Source organism: Juglans regia, chromosome 1 (assembly GCF_001411555.2).
Source record: "Juglans regia cultivar Chandler chromosome 1, Walnut 2.0, whole genome shotgun sequence".
NCBI classification, from domain to species: domain Eukaryota; kingdom Viridiplantae; phylum Streptophyta; class Magnoliopsida; order Fagales; family Juglandaceae; genus Juglans; species Juglans regia.
The window spans coordinates 8,836,267-8,854,270 of record NC_049901.1 but is presented as its reverse complement, the minus strand read 5'-3'; the positions used below and the strand labels follow the sequence as shown (position 1 = coordinate 8,854,270).

The 18,004-nt window shown below is 33.1% G+C and overlaps 1 protein-coding gene across 1 annotated transcript; it reads left to right on the top strand.

Moving 5' to 3' along the window:
- The first annotated feature begins 3,649 nt into the window (after nt 1-3,649).
- On the top strand, nt 3,650-6,843 carry LOC108998503. Its single transcript, XM_018975064.2, has 4 exons — nt 3,650-4,070; nt 4,149-4,249; nt 4,429-5,556; nt 5,709-6,843. Exons 1-4 carry the CDS (start codon nt 3,872-3,874, stop codon nt 6,429-6,431), a joined length of 2,151 nt encoding a protein of 716 aa, XP_018830609.1. The 5' UTR covers nt 3,650-3,871; the 3' UTR covers nt 6,432-6,843.
- The last annotated feature ends 11,161 nt before the right edge of the window (nt 6,844-18,004 follow it).

Sequence of the window (18,004 nt, the reverse complement as noted above, 5' to 3'; positions counted from 1 at the left end):
AAAGTTCGTATCTGTTATATATTAAATGGTGAGAGTTGTGTTCCTTTCTTCTTAAATTTAAAAGTTAAAATATTAATGAACTCTTATGATGATCTTGCATAGACCTACCTAGGTAGCATTTACATATTTTAATTGACTCTCTTTTAATTTGGACACCGCGAAGTACAGGACCACTTTGAATTTCAAATACATCTCTCTCTCTCTCTCCAGAGATTCAACTTAGAATTTAGAGCAAACTGCAGGTCTTCAGGAATAATGTGTAGGGGGGAATCTGCCAAGTTTTTCTCAAAAACTGAATCTCATGACCTCAGGACCCCCTTGATAACTTAACGTAAATCCAAAATAGGATAAGATTAATTAAATCTCCTCCCACCAAAAGAAAATAAACACAATATAAATATATATAAATATATATATATTATAGTAGTACTTTGTTCACGATCGGCATATGATTGTTATTATTAGTTAATCATATCCAGGCGAGATAACTAAATATATATGCAATACAGATAACGTGTGTGATCTCTAGCTTCAAGGCTCAGCGCATTGAGTTTCGTGCATTTTTTTCATGTTTTTCTCAACAACGCACTGTAGTCTATATATATAGCTAGCTATAAGTAGTACTGGTAATCCTGAACTATTCCATTGGTTAATTAATACACTTATACTAATCTTCCTAATCTTAATGCAGTATATATATATAGACTAATTATAACAAGATTTAGCATTATCGATCTGCTTCAAGATGGCTGATTAATTAGCATTTTATAATTAAAAAGAGTATATTAATATAATGTTGGGGCATCTTTCTTTTACTCCTAATTATTAACATAATTGGGACCACGTTATATAGTAATGTTCATGATCTCAACCCACGCCATCTTTCTTTCATATACACAAAGCCAAGGGACATGCTGAAAACTGCTCATCTTAGGGAAATGGGTAGGAATCATGCAAGATGGTGTCATATCAGAAAAAAGAATAGAAACATTTGAATAGTCGTGGTCCCCTAATGTCTAAATGCAATGACGGGATTAGGGGGACCGGTAGGGCCAACAAGCTAGCTATATATATCTAGGCCCCCAAAAAGTTTTAGAAATTATATATATATATATGTAGTTAATTTTTTTGTTTGGTGATCAGTTTCTTGATAATTAGTTTCTGGGCATTATAGTAAGAAATAAATAGACTTAATTATTACAGGTACTAGTATATATGGATGGTCTTAGACGTTTTAAAACTAGACTCATGACCACTTGTACTAATTGTTTTCTTTTCAAGTCAAATGGATAAACATGCATGCATGAGAATTGTCATTCAAAGTTAGTTGATAACAACGACTTTAATTTTATCAAAATTAAAGTAATATGATGATCTGTTGGCTTCATGCATGCATGCATGTATATATCTATATTTAAACTGACGAAAAGAGATATCATCATGATGTTTTGTGTGGGAGTATACTGTAATTAGGTGCATATGGCCGACGAGCCCCAATGATCTGAGTCAAGAGGGATTTTATTACGTGGGGTGCCTGAGAGTGATGGGGATAATATGTTGCAGTGGCTTCTTCTGCAAACACTGTAACCGCGCGGGCTCTCTCTCTCAACAACTATCACATGCAGGCCGATGGCTGATGCACATAGGCTAAAATATGATGGGTCCGGCGCCATTTCTGTGAAATAGAAATTTTGAAATTCGGCTACTCTTATGCGTACGAACGTACATACTTCTGTACCAAGAACCCATTTTACCATAGAAAGAGACTGTAGAAATTTGACATTCCCTCAAATTGCCTAGACAACTTATAACGATTTTATATGTTTCGATTTCTTCCCCCATCATATGCATTATATATGAGATATGACTGTACGTACACCCCGATTTCATCCAACCACTCTAATTAAGCTTTCATCCCAGTACGTACTCGATCGATTTGTCTTTTGCATATATATATATGGAGTACTAGTACTGGTGGGACTTTCACTAGATAAATCATGATCGATCTTGAAATTTTTATAGATCCAGAGCAATTATAAATACATAAATGGATAGAGTCAGAATATAGATGATCAATATAAGATCTTTAAAATAACATTACCCAAAATATAGCCATGCTTGCATGCACGCGCGATTAATACCGGCCGTCTGATCAAGGTTTTATATATAGAGTAAACAGGGAGCTCAAACGAGAGTCAGCTGAGGCCTTTCTTTAATTTGTTAACATGTTGTCCTAGGCGAGGCTCAACCCAATAAATGAGTGAGATATCAGTGAATAGTGAATGTTGTGGCTACGTTTGGTTTTTTATGACTTGGTTTAATTTGGGTTTCATTTGAATATTAATGCAACTTCTAAATTAAGTGTTGAGCTTGTAATTACCACAGTATTCTTTTGTTATAAATGAGGATCGATCTTTTTCAATAAAATTGAGATATATAGTCTTCTTCGAAACATAAAAAATAAGATAATAAAAAGACAAATAAGTTAAATACGCTAGAGAATTCTACATGCATCATAATTCGGAAATAGAAGAGGATAAACACTATACACATCAAGATCCCTCATATGAGAGAGAGATATATATATATATATATGTATGAAATGAATCTTGCAATAATTAATGAATATTTATTTAATTTTGTCTAGTAAATTTACATGGACAACAATAACTGTTGTATAACTCAGTACTTTATATGTCTATCTCTATGTCGCTTGAGACCCTCAAATTCATATAATGATTTAAAGAGATCTTTTCCCATACCATACAAGCCAATTCACTTTGTTTTTTTTTTTTTTAATCTATTTGATTCAAAAAATATAGCTTTGTTTCAAACCTAACGTTATGGCCTATGGGAGAGGTATGTAATTCCAGGTTGAGCAGAAAAGATATGCAAAACGAGAGCATATACAATGTCTATTACATCAATATTTTACTATGAAAAATAATATTTATAGTCTTAAATATGTTAGTTTCGTGCATACACTACTTTTAAGAAAAATAAGAAAATCTGAAATTTCCATCATAAAATTAATTTTTTTTAAATAGAATTCACTTATTTTCAAAATGAATACAAAAAAATTACAAGATTATATTTGTCATCACTCATTAATGGTTCGTTTGTTTTCGTAGATTATATGAGTTGAGATTAAAATTAAAAAGTTGAATAAAGTATTGTTAAAATATATTTTTTTTAATATTATTTTTGTTTTAAAATTTTAAAAAATTGAATTATTTATTTTATTTTATATTAAGAATTAAAAATAAAAATAAAATGAAATGAAAACACAAGGCGTAAGTGTATATCAAGATTTTATAACACTTGCATTGTAAGCAAGGAAGGCGTTGTACGCCCGTACGTACGCTTCCTCCTCTCAGGGCTGGCAAATAGAGAGGTACGTAGTCATATCGTCATAGCTCAATTTCTTTACCCGTCTCAATTCCCAATGACTGTCAAAGAGAGGGCAGTGTTGGTTCTGGTATAACGTGGGAGTGAGTGTGAAAATCTAGGATAAAGATAAACAGAGATAGTGAAAATATATAGAAATAAAAGGTTTAAAAAAAAGGGAAAGGGGGAAAAAAGATAAAGAAACTCAGACAAATAGTTTCACTGTACTTAATTCCTCAAATCAAACGGGCCTGTTTTATGCTTCATGGATCCGCTTTTCTCGCTTCCTCGCCTGCATATCCCACAATCTTTTTAGCTATTCTCTCTCTCTCTCTCTCTCTCTCTCTCTCATACATAGTCTCTTTGTGTGAGCTAAGACTGCATCTTTCTGTCATTTTCATTCTGATTTTCTCTTTGTTAGAAAAGTTCTTTCCAGACCATATTTCTTGTCCACGGAATAGCAAGCTAAGAGAAGCATTAAGAAATGGGTAGGGAATGGTATTGGGGCGGAAGATCCTCCAAGAAATGTGGTGCTGGAGGAGAGAAAGATGCCTCTTCTTCTGGTTGCATGAATGCTGTCTTTCAGTTCTTTGACTTCCATCAGTTTCGGTTCGCTTTGCACCACCGAAAACCCTCTTTCGAGCCTACCTGTATCCTCCCAGAGGAACCCACTAATCCCAAAGGTTCTCTCTCTCTCTGATCTCTCTGTCTCTCTCTCATACATTCTTAAACTTCGATTATGGAATATCTGTGTAATCCAGGAATTGAAGCACCAAGAAATAGCTTGCAATCGGAGGAGCTTTCGTTATCATGTATTACAAGAGAAGGAGAAGAGGAGGAAGAAGAAGATTTTAACATCCCTGTAAGTTATTCTGTTACAAAATTATTTTACAATTTTCCAGGTTGCCATGCACCCTCCTCTATTTTATTTTTTTGCTAAGATTCTTGTTTAGTAAAGTGCATGAGTTATGGTGATGATAATGATAATGTGGAGTCCCTAATACTGTTATAAGATTTTTATTTCTTTTTTTGAAAATCCAGATAGGTATCCAAATTAAAACAAGTGGACTCAGAGGAACAAAGGCTGGAGCTCCAAATGATTGTTCCTCGGAAATCAGCAGCTCTCCCGGAATCAAGACCCCGAATTTGGTAGCAAGACTCATGGGTCTCGACCTTCTTCCCGAAACTCGCTCTCCCTTTTCTTATTCTTCAGCACATGGAACACAAAATCCTCTTCCCAAATCACATTCTCACCGTCTTCGTCCACCGCAACCCCTCCAAAGCAGGCTAAGAAATATCTTAGACTACGATATTATTACTGGTACTCGGTCTTTGCCGGAGACTCCAAGAATATCCTCAGCTAGAAGATCCAACGTCGATCACAGGCTCTCACTTCAGATCAACAAAGAGAACTTGAGCGCAAGTGAGGACTTGGAGTTCTCTCGATTTTCATATCTGAGAAGGAAAGAGCGCAGAGTTGAAGAGGAGAATAACAGAAGTCCGAGCGAGTACGCTAGGCAAATTGTGAAGCAGATGAAAGAAAAGGTTAACAGGAAAGTCGGGATGGACATTACGAACACTATCACGAACAGAGACCAAGGAAGATCAACTGAGCTTGTTAACCAATTCAAATCGAGGAAGTATTCCAAGGCTTTCACCAAAGTTGTGGAAGATCAATATTCAAGTCCAGGCAAGCACTCAGCACCTTCTTGCTCTCCAAGGCTCAGATTCTCGGAGCCAAAGATCAAATCAAGCATGACACAAGTATCCAGCAAAGATAAATCTTTTAATTATCCAAAACCATCGTCGTCTTCACTGTCTTCATCACAGAATGTCCAGCCGCAACCGATTAAAGTTTCAGTCATGAAGCCGAAACCTCAACCACTGCAAAAGCAGCAGCAGGGCCCGAAAACAATCCAAAAATGTGAAAAGCTCGAAGGTGAAAGGTTCCGTCAGAGGCTAAAGAAGCCTCCACAAACTTCGGATATAATCCGAAACAAGCAAGAGGAACCATTTGTTCGGCGATCAATAGCCACCAGAGCCAACATTCCAGAGAAGAAATGCAAGAAAACCCCTTTGTCAAATGACCTTCTCAACATTACTGTCCCAAACCTTCTCACAGTGAAGAAAGAACCTTCCCCACAAGCAACCAAGATTCCTCAAAAACAGGTGCTCTATTCTCGATTTTCTATTACCTTTCGAAGGAAAAAATCTGTTGTAGTAAACCAAGCAGTATTCCTTTTTGCTTTTAATTTTTTTTTGGGGGTTACTTATCGTTTAGTCTATAGGCTTATTTTGTTTTTGTATTATGGGGAACACAGTTTCAGGTATTTGACGCCCAAGAATCAAGATGTAGCTCACAGTTATCTAGTTGTACGAGCCAGAAGTACAAACCAGAAACGACGGACAAGCTCATGGCCCGAGAAAGCAACGACGACAAATTTAACGGTGACTCCACCACCGGAGCTTGTGGAGCAGAATATGAGTACGTTAGCAACATCCTAAGGCGTACTGGTATAGACAAAGAAACCTGCATAGTGTCCTTCTCCAGTTGGTTCTCTCCTTCCCATCCGTTAGACCCGGCTATCCTTCACGAACTCGAATATACTGGCACCGATACATCTAGTACTGTGCATGCCATCTTTACTACTGAGACTGAGAGTACTGGGATCATGCCTGGTCAATTGGGTTTAGGGTGCAACCAAAAACTATTACTGTTCCATCTTGTGGATGAACTGTTGGTTGAGATTTTGAAGCCTAATTGCATAGACATGAAGCCATGGGCAAGTTCGAAGAGCGGACCTGGTTTTTGTCACATGCAAGGGTCCCAACTAATTGAAAAATTGTGTGCGAAAATCCGAAGCTTCCCATGTGCCGATTGTCGTGTTCTGGATGACATTGATGCTTTGATCGACAAGGATATTCCGAGACTGAAGCTCCAAAGTGCGATGGCATGTGAGGAGGAAGGAGAGGAGATAGTGAAGGAAATAGAGAAGGACATATTGGACACGCTCGTGCATGAAACGGCTCTGGAGTTTTGGTGAGGGGTGTTGGGGACTTGATCGTACGACACCGTTTGGAGGAGAGACACAGAGACAAAGAGCAGAGGGGCTCACATGGGTGATTCACGTGATGAGACAGTATTGCGGTTGGGCCACTGGTTGGGAATTGTAAAGAGTTTTGAGGGTTCCACGTGGGATTTGAACTTCCGACAGAATTCGCTTTCTGATTGGTCCTCAAAAGGCATTGCTGGCAGAGGAATCCCTTTCTCTCACTCCTCTCATCCCTTGTATATTGTTTTCATTTGCTACTCTTTCTTTCTCTTTTTAAAAAAGAATTAATTTATTCTTAAGCAATACTGATCTCCAATATCTCTCTTTGTTTTTTCTTTAGCTTTTTTCTTCTTTAAGTTGTATGGTTTAAAAAGAACTTCTGAATCTTTAGTAGCAGTATATTATTAATTAGGTGCAATAATTATTGAGTTTGGCTTGATTTTTTATTGAAAATATCATTCCAAATACTTGATTGGCTATTGCTTGATCCTGCTTGACTGTGGCTCGGCCTAGGATCGAGTGATCCTGGCTTGACACTTAGCTCGACATTCAGTTTGAGTGAGAAGCTAACTTGTGAATTTGCTCGACACTCAATTTGAACAAATGTCTGTCCTAAACGTTCGCTTGACACTGCTAGAGTGAAAGTTCAGTTTAAGGACTTCTGCCGAGGACAATACATATATACATACTTTTCTCATGTATTTTTTAACTCATTAGTAGCCGTCTACCATACTTTAAAGTTGCATTAATACGACAATGGTACTTAAAAAATGATGACTTGCATGCAGCCGAGACATGAACGTGGATTCTATTTCAGAGGCACCCTAAAGTTACAACCAAGTTCGACCGAAAAATAAAAAGTTGCAACTATTGGCAGAAAAGAGATCAGATGGTACGGTATTCAATTGGACATCCTTGGATTCTGTTAATTTATCGTGGATAAAGTACATTAATTAATAAATGAGAAGTTTAATTTGAATTTCATTGTACGTACGTACAACGTGTAAACAGTCGCCAGGCCAGTTTAAATGAAGACATTTTTTTGTAAATTGACCATTAATTACCAATTGATCTCTTTTTTTTTTTTTTTCATATATATTTATATATATATATAATGTGTGTGTTTGTGTGTGTGTGATCTGTTCTGACATATAATTTATATGAGTACCATATATTCCGGCCCACCATAAATATTACGTGTCAAAAAAATAAATAAGGCGGACATGAAGTTAAATACCACTGTCTATGAACATAAGTGCTAAGATTCCTTTATTTTGAAAATAGGTGAGCTCCAGCTGAGACTCCGTTGTAAGATGTCAGAATAGAAGATGATGGAGAGGATCAGAATAACATTGATCTGGAAAAAAAAAATTGAATATGCAATATGCATGGGAGAGAGAGAGAGGAGATATCAGAGTGAGTGAGAGTAAATTGTCATGCATTAAAGCTCCTACGATATATATCATTACAGAAATGCTATGTACAACTGGTATATATAACTTTTGTATAACCTCTCTACCTCTCCGTCTCTCTCTCTCTTGTTCCCTGGTCAAGTCCTTCGTAACCACACTGTGCCACATTTATTTCTATCTTCCTCTGACTCTATATCTCGCACGGTATCTCTCTCCAAAACCCACCCACGCTTCTCTCTCTAAGAAACTCACAAAAGGTGGGCAAATGGTGCAAGCTCTAGATTTCAAGTTTGGGGTGAGTTTTATTATTTTTTATTTTCTTTCAAACTTATCAGAACGACATGGCCATCTTAGAGCACCAGCATCTGTCTCATCAAAGAGGAGTTTTCATCAAAATTTGATGATTTGGAGATTAAAATGCTGGCATTGGATTCGGTATACTATCAAAGCTCAAGTTTTGAGCTACAGTACCTTCATCTTCATCTCTATATTTAAAGACCCACTATTCATTCTCTATTCCTATTATTTTATTATAAAATGTATTTATTACATTTCCTATAATTTGTGTAATGTAATTCTTTCATCTTTTCTTTTGAGTACCTTTTTTACTAACATTACTGCATGGTGGGTGTTGATGCATTTTCTGGCCTTAACAATATAAATGACCCTCTAGTTAGTATCAATAATTTAAGTATCAAAATAAATTATTAATATATATATATATATGATTAGTGTAATTGTAAAATATGAAAAAAAAAAGTTAAAAATATTATTATATTATTATTTTGATGAATCTAATGGCTAATCCAATGTGGAGTTATGGATAAGGAAGTTTTGAATTTATGAAAAATATGTATTTTTCATCAAATTTTGAAGATAAATTTGATGAAACCAATATTAATGCTCTTAGTAAGTGGATAGTTATTAAAATGAGTCGTTTTGGGCCAAATCAATATCAATAATGCTACGTACAACCCATCGCTCCTTATTTTGCTTGGAACAGAAGCAAACCATGGTAGGCCATCACTCACAAAAGACCCAAACCCGATGCTAACCTCCATCGCAATGAAATTCAAGTAAAAAAACTTCTTCAAACAGTGAAATTGTCCCCATTACTCGACGAAGGGCTTCAATCAGATTCTGGGCAAACGAAGAACAACGTCAAGCAAACCAAGAGTCAAAATTTTGAACAAAAATGTGTGCAAACTGGTTCTCTTTTGTTGTGCTTCGTGGTTTCGTGAGGAGATTTTGGGAAAGTTAAAGTAAAACACGCACCCTCTGCATTCTCTCGGGGTTCATGGTAGTTGCTGAGGTTGTCTCGCACACGAGTGGGGAGAACAAAAAGAAATATGAAGGGGAGTTTTTGATATTATTATTATTATTATTATTTAAAGCTATAACTGCGTGCGTGGATTATGGAAATTAATAGAGTTTTATGTATTTTGTAAGAGCAATATTCAAGTACTGGAGGGGTATATATATATTGAATAAATAGATGATGGAAATTACACTAGTTAATTAGCATGCACATAATTAAATTAATTCATGCATTAATGCTCGACCTCGATCCACTTGTCTTAGAATGTCTGAGCAATATCATCATGTGGAATATTATAAACTTTGAGTCTTTCATGTGAACTGTGAAAGGAGTACTTCAAAACATAGTATTAATAAAAAGTTATCTTCCTCCATGCATGTTAATCCTGGTTAATTTGCCTCTTATAAATGCAATGTCAAGTTATTTAGTTTATAATTTATTATGGAAAATACTATAGATACAAAGGAATCCCATAAATAGATGTGGCACACCAAGTGTCTATTTTTTTCTTTTTTCCCATCTCCCCGACGTCTCTTTGTCTTTTTTTTTTTCTTTTTCTTCCTTTTTTCTTTCCTCTCTCCCCTTCTCCCCTCCTCCCAGTGCCTCTCCCTTCCTCCCCCCTTACCCTTACAAAGGCCACTCTCCTCAGCACCGCCGACGATTGTGACTCTCCCCGCCACTCTCCTCACTACTAGCCGACAATGCACGGAAGCCCCCCATCCACCACACTCCTCACTGCCAGCCGACGATTGTGACCCTTCTAGTACTCCCGACGAGATTCTTTACCCAGTGACGTTGCCGATGTCTTTTCGGCGTCAACCCAGTACCACCGTCCCCCATAACCAATGTTTTGAATATCGTACTAGACGCCGTATCGGTCAAGGTACTGGAACAAAATATTTCAGCTGGTACAAGCCGAAATATAGGCCAGTACGGCCGGTATTTGGGCCGGTACGGTACGATATTTGAAACACTGCCCATAACCCCGTCGCCGACAACCCACTCTCTTCCCCCGCTGTCCATTCCTCTGTCGCCGGATACTTCTCTATGTTTGGTTGTTGAGAAAATGAAAGGAAAAATTTTGTTTAGTTGTTGAGAAAATGAAAAGAAAATAATATTTTTTCTCTATTTAGTTGTTGAGAGGGAAAATCGCAGCTTGTTCTTGTTTGGTTGTTGAGAAAATTAATGGAACATAAAATTTGTTTTGTGTTTGGTTGTTGAGAGGGAAAATCCTAATCTATTTGTTTGTTGAGAAAATTGCAAAGGAAAATAGAATGAGTATGAGAGAAAGAGAGACCGAAAGAGAGAGAAGTCTGTTGTTTGTTGCTGGTGAGGGATGGGAACGGCGGCTAAGATGTCGGCATCAGTGGTTTTCTGGGGCTGGCTCCGACAAACGCGCTAGCTCTTTGCTGGGGACAATAGTGTGGGATTGCAACCGGGAAGGGAGGGGGAGGGGAAAGGGGGATTGGGGCTAGGAAAAAAAAAAACTTAACTAGGTGTGGTACTGATACGTCAGTTTGTAGGATCACTATGTGTCTCTAGCAGTTCTCATTTCTTATTTCGGTGATGATTATTTTAATTCTGAATATAACTATATATATTTTATACATGTTTTTAATTATTTTTCATGATCGGTTCTTAAACTTAGATTGGAATTGATCTAGAAAATTGAATAGACCAATACATGCATGAATATCTCATAGTGATCTTTCATTTGTGTTGTTTGAAGGCGTTTAAGGCCTTGTTTGGATTAAGAGTCATCTTATCTAATCATTATAATTTTTTTAAATTTTAACACAATCTTAAACTTAGTTCGGAATTGATTGAGAAAATTGAATATAGACCAATACATGTATGAATATCTCATAGTGATATTTCCTTTGTGTTGTTTGAAGGCGTTTAAGGCCTTGTTTGGGTTGAAAGAGTCATCTTATCTAATTATTATATTTTTTAAAATTTTAATATAAAATATGATAAATAATTTAATTTTTTAAAATTTTAAAATAAAAAGAATATTTTATTCAAATTTTCATTTTCATTTTCATTTTACGTTATCTATTCTCAAATCAATATCCATGCCTTCCTAAAGCTTTTTCTGCTCTTGTCGTGATTTTTCCTGATGTTTCATCACTTCATGAGTTTAATTTCTACTTTACCTGACTCTGCCACATCAAAATTAATGATTTTGTTTGTTCTCTCTGGGGATCGAATGGCCTGAATATCATTATAGGTACGACGTGTGGCATCGTGATGTGGTACCCAGTAATGGTTGTACGTACTGTTTGTGGTTAGTACTCTATTTTTGTACTTTATTTTGAGGTTGTGCAGCGACCTTTCATGCTAATCATACTTCCTTATGTACGTTCATTCACATGTGGTACGTATTCATTATTATATATATATATATGAATATATATATAATTATATGATTTATATAAGATCGATCTATATAGTACTTATGATCATCGTCTACGTACATGTACACTATGGACAGACGATTAGATTGATCATACGCTTCAACCGGAATTATACTTTACCACCATGTAATATATATATATATATATATAATGAGTAATTTTATATACAATTATAAAATACGTAAGTACTATACAATTATTTTAAAAAAGAGTAAAATTTATTATTAAAAAATTAATTTCTTTTTATATAAGTCTCATATTTATTTATTTTTTAAAAATAATTATACAATACTTACACATTTATGATTATAAATATCATTTCTCGTATAATATTATTCCACCTAATATTTGAAATATCGCATGAACACTTTCAAGATCTAATATTTTTGAGTTTTCACAACCAGTACTGCATGAGTACTAGCTAGCTGTAAGAGTGATCACCAACTGCATGCTATAATTAAGTGCAATTAGCACACATATTAAAAAATTATATATTAATTATAATTACGAAAATAGTGAGAATAAATAATATGAATTGAAAGATTCGTTATATATATATAAAAAATAAAAAACACATGTTATTTTTTATAATATTTTATATAATAATATTTTAAAAAAATAAATATTTTGTAAAATATTTTATAAAATTAATATTATTTATAAAATTATATTATAAAATATGTTATGAAATATATCGTGCCTATATTATTAAAATATATATACACGCGAGCGAGCTCGATACTGTTCGTCTTACGTACTGAATGATCATGATCACCATCATCGCGTCAAGGGATCTTTTCTAGGATTATTTACGTGAAACTCCAAAAAGTTTCCACGCGATACTCATTGGTATATTGATATATCTAGTCATGTATGCGTGCACGACAAACGATTTATCCTATTCGAACTGTGAAACAGACCATCGAAGCAGACTATCATTTTCTACAGACCGTAGCTAGAGAACGGCCCTGGTTCAGTAGCCCTGTGGCTCACTATTGATTTGACGTTCCTTTGACGACTTTCCATAATCATTTTCTTTCTCTTTCATTTGAATTTTTTTTAAAAAAAAATCAAAATGACTTTAAAATAAAACAGATCCTGTTATCCATAAGAGCATCCGATGCATCCGAATGTCTTAGGGGTGAGTTTGGTCTCAACTCATTTCAAATCATCATTATAATTTTTTCAAATTTTAATATAAAATATAATAAATAATTCAATTTTTTCAAATTTCAAAATAATAATAATATTAAAAAATAATATTCTAACAATATTTTATCATCTCAACTCAACTCACTTTAACATCCAAACACAACCTATGTTTGGCATGTGAAAGTATTTTAAGTATTTTTATTATTATTTTTTATTTTATTATTTTATTATTTATTGTTTATTATTTATTTATTGTTTATTATTTATTTATTGTTTATTATTTAATATTTTATTATTATTTTTTCATTACTATTTATAAATATTCTCAATACTTTTCACTATCCAAACGTATCCTTAAGTTTCTGATTCTCTAAAATATTGAAAAAAGAAATTACATTTTTTAAAAAAAATAAAAACTCATATTCATCCGATTTCCTATTTTAAAATAAAATAATATTATACATCATATTATTATCTTATTTTATTTTTATTAATTAAGATGTAGCATATAATAAATAATTATTTAATAAATATATCACATTTTCTATAATGAAATGAAAATGAGATGATGATGTAGTGTATATATAAAATTTTCCTTTAAAAAAAGATTTTGGAATGTGAAAAGTGACTTTCTAAATATGGAGAGTTACTATTTATCTTTAAATAATTTTTTTATAAATATTTTATTATAATAAATAAAACAAATTATTCTTTCAATCATCTACACTTTCCCTTATGCTTATATTTATTATAGTTTTAAATAATAATTTTAAAATAATTAAAATAATTACAAAAATGTAAAAAAAAAATTAAAAATATTATCATGCTCACAAAAAAAATAATTTAAATTTTTGTTTAAAATATTCGCTAGAGAGTAATAACTCAAGATATAAGAAAAAAATAGAAAATAGTAAGTAGTTAAGTTTGTAAATAGAAGTGAGAAAAAGTAATAAAAAAGTAATAGAAAAAATATGATTTTAATATAATAGAGAAATGATAATAGAAAATAAGATGTAAGAAATTTTTTAAAGATGAATAAAATTAAAGAAAATATTTTAGAAAGTGTTTTTAAACAAATTTTGGAAAAATTTATGAGAAACACAGCGTGAATTATCTAATAGTGCCAATTGCACAAGTTAACGCCATATATAACAAAATCTTATTTATTATCCAAGTTCAATTGTACTATAAAAAGCCGGAGAATTTCCTGGTTGCATGCACCAAAATAAAATATTTTGTTCTTTCTTCCGAGAAGGCCCCTGATCAGTTGATTCCCCATAAGGACGTATTTTTTACTTCAAACCTGACATTTTTAAAGCTAACGTTAGATGCAGTACTCCGACTGCCGTTCCCGGCCTAGAGTTATTCATATAGATATATGTTGACACATGGTATATTTCTTTCAAAAACCTATATATGATCAGAAGTTTTATCTGATCAAGCATATTATTTCGATCTGTGGATTACTACTACTTTAACGTTATCATGATTTTGTTTTGTCCCTGGAAACGTTCAGATCATTCAACATGCAGATATGTTACGGTTCTAAATTAAGATCGAGCTTGCATGAGATATTTATTATTCATCGAAAAACGTCTGTTGCAATTGCAAGCGTATGGTGTAAACAATTTATAAACGTGACTGACGTGGAGATATTTGATGAGAGGGAGATCGAGTAGATGAGAGACCGAACTGATAAAAGAAATCTGATAAGAGAAGAATAATTTATTTTAAATGTAATGTAATATAGATGACTGCACGTAGATTATGGATAATTCTATGCATCAGCCTACACACTTCACACACTATGTATTCAAAATTTTTTTTTTTTTTTAAACCTCAATACACTAAGTGTGTTGAGTGTGTGATGAATAGTAGGCTGATGCAAATATTTTTCCCGTAGATTATATCAATAACTGTACATAAAAGAATTGTTATTCATCACGTCGTATGAGTAAGGACAAGGTTTGAAAAGATGATTAACGCCGTTGATCGAGTACGTATATATATAATTAGTTAATAATTCACCAAGGGAAAAACAAATAGTGTTTTCCTTAAGTAACTGTATGAACATCATGTTCTGCGGAGGTACGTACGTAGCTACGGCCTCTCTCGGGGTCTCTGCGATAATTAAGTACGATTTTCTGATCTGACCCCAGTCCTGACGAGTGTTATAACTTTCATTAATTATTTTCAACAGCAATCTCGCTTAGATATCTTGCAGATCACAAATCTAGTATGGCAGTGAACAACCAGTGTGCTAGCTAAGATCATTACTGATCAAGCGGGAAATTCAAATGCAAATGCAAATGACATGCATCATGTGATTGATGGTACTGGTACTGGATCGGTCAATGTGAGGTAATGGTTTAATTGTGGTCAGGTATATTAATGGTGGTGAGATGGGAGGTACGTACTCATGGATTATTTCACGAGGGAACACCTTTGACTTGGTCGTTTTAATTATTTAATTAATCATGCATGATCGATCAATGTTGGGGTTGTTTGAGGCAAGCTGACTTGTTGCTAATTTCCAAGATCCTATTTATTCTTGAGTTTTCTCTCTTGGGTGTGTGATCCAATTTCGTGGAATTTGTGTACCATTTCTTCAATTATTTTTCAAGTAATTAATGAGATTAATGATTGATGATCGTAACGACGACAATGTCGACAGATCTGATGAGAGTTTTGGTGTAACAAATATATTTATCGACATACACTATATGCTATTTAATTATGCAGAAAGACACTTGAAAAAAAAAAATTATACACGACACAATCAATTAAAAATTAATTAAGTGATGGATAATATTTTATTCCTACTCATTAGTTTGAATATGACATTCTGAATACAGTGATAATATTAAAATGATCAGTTTGTAATCAAATTTCATGAAACACGTTCTAATTTGAATTTTTTATATACTAATGTCACTTTAATTTATTTTTCAAAACATATATAAACAGTTATGGACCTATGGTGTAACTATTTTTTTGTTCACCGCCCTGGTGTATTTTTATTTTTAATTAATGTTGTATACTCATTGAAAAACTACTTTTTGTTCACCCAAAATTGATTATGAAGCCGCGGCCATCTTTAATGGAAGTAATTATATATGAAAAATGATTTACACAACATTTTTTACAATATCTTATATAATTATGTTTTAAATAAAAGATATTTTTATAAAAAATATTATAAAAATAACATCATTTTATAAAAATATTTTTATTTTATAATATTATTATATAATGTGTTGTATATATTATTACTAATTTTTTATCAATAAAGATACGTTGTATTTGTCTTAATATAAGATGACGTGACATATTATTCAAAAGTAATATTTATATAAACAATTTTAATAAGAGAAGTTTTGTAGTCATCAAAAGATTTTATAAAAATAAATTAATATAAAAACGAATCATGTAATTTAAATTTTAATGTGATAGGTTGCAGGTCTCTTCGGCTAACTCGACCATCCCTTAAAAGTACAACTTATTTAACTCCATTAATGACGTGACAAACAAGACCATCTATACAGCAAAAAATCTAAGAGAAACTACAGTTGCAGGCTATATTTAAAGAGAAAATCTACCGGCTGCCAGAAGTTTTTAATGGAAATGTTTATGAACCCCTAGCTAGCCAGGCCTTGACCCACGACTATTTATCTGCAGAATTGCTGTGCCATTCTGTAGAATTCCATCCATTCTCACGTTCCTCCAGTTAAGCTCTTGCTGTACGATGAAGGTGTCATCTATCCATGCTAGCTACAAAGTAGCTAGATAGGTAATGTACTGCCCTAGCTCACCGTAGAGCTATTAAGAGAACAGATCATGAACAATCAAGGAGACCATGCATGCAGCTTCTTAATGACTAGCTAGGAGGGTTAGTTGGAAAATTATTGCTGAAATTATATAAGTTCCTTCTTTCCAGCTACTTTGAATATGTGTTGGATGTTCATCAATTAGGATTGACAGCATGCAGTCGGTTAAAAAAAAAAAAAAAGTACGTGCGTAGAGCTTTGACTGTTCCTGTGTTTGATCAATTAGAGACGAGTTTTAAATTTTCTCGGGAATATCCCTCTCGTGCTTTTCCATCCATAGAAATATCAATTGTTTGTATATGAATAGATAAAAAACATCTGAATGTACTAATGATATGCCCAGAGAAAAATAAAAAAAACGACTTAGTAAGTAAAATAGATTTGGGTTGAAAAAGAAAAGAAAAGAAAATAATTGAATTGGCTCAAAGCAAACATGATAATAGAAGCTCCAAAAGTTTGTACTGGGTAGATCAGAGTGTTGTTGGAAACCCGGAAAGAAGAGATTCCTGGACGGCCCTTTTAACCAACTTAATTCAGTAAAAGTGGAAGCTGGAATTGACGTTCCTTTGACCAAATCATTGTAATATTTGAATGTATTCAACCAACTTATTATGCTTGTGTTTAAATTATCGTTAATGCACAACTTTAAAGAGACGCCATTCCCCGGTCGCAAGTTAGGTCGACCAGGTCAGTTCGGCCGGAGTACTGTACGTAGTACTGCTGCCTGCTAGCATCCTAGCCCTTATTTTTCCCACAACCTATTCATGGTCAACTATGTTTTGATCTTTGTGCCGTATGTATGTATGTATGTATGGTAATGATGTATTTACATTTTTTATTATTTGAATTTAAAAATTAAAATTTTTAAAATATGATATTTTTTTTATAATTTAGAAGATAATAAATTTAATTAATTAACGTAATTATATAATTTAATTGTAAATAAATTTAATTTTATAAAAATTAACTCAAAGAGTACAAGATATTTAATTTTTATAAAATTAAATTTATTTTTAATTAAATTATATAATTATGTTAATTGATTGAATTTATTTTTTTATAAATTATATAAAAAGATTATGTTTTGAGATTTTTAATTTAAATTTAAATAATAAAAAAATAATTAAATAATAAAACATTAATAAATGTGGTATAAGAAATATCATTAACTATGTATGAATAACAATAATCTCAAAGCTGAAGAAATGCAGTCCCCCAGACATTATGAGATGCATGCGCGTAGATGCTTTTTCAGAGATGGGTAAAATAGTGCTGAAGAACAGTATAAATTTCATTATGATGGAAGAAACCAGTGAAAGATGCTTGGCAATTCGGGCCAGTCAATGCGGTTTAATTCGATTATGTGTTTTATATATGAATAAATATAAATAGAAGTTATTATTAAAAATATTTATTTTACACACATAATATGATATCA

What these genes read in the sequence shown, in the direction of transcription:
- LOC108998503 (XM_018975064.2), top strand. Translation starts at nt 3,872, where the DNA reads ATGGGTAGGGAATGGTATTGGGGCGGAAGATCCTCCAAGAAATGTGGT. An exon ending in GGAACCCACTAATCCCAAAG is followed by an intron (nt 4,071 to 4,148) that starts GTTCTCTCTCTC and finishes TGTGTAATCCAG; the next exon opens with GAATTGAAGCACCAAGAAAT. An exon ending in AAGAAGATTTTAACATCCCT is followed by an intron (nt 4,250 to 4,428) that starts GTAAGTTATTCT and finishes TTGAAAATCCAG; the next exon opens with ATAGGTATCCAAATTAAAAC.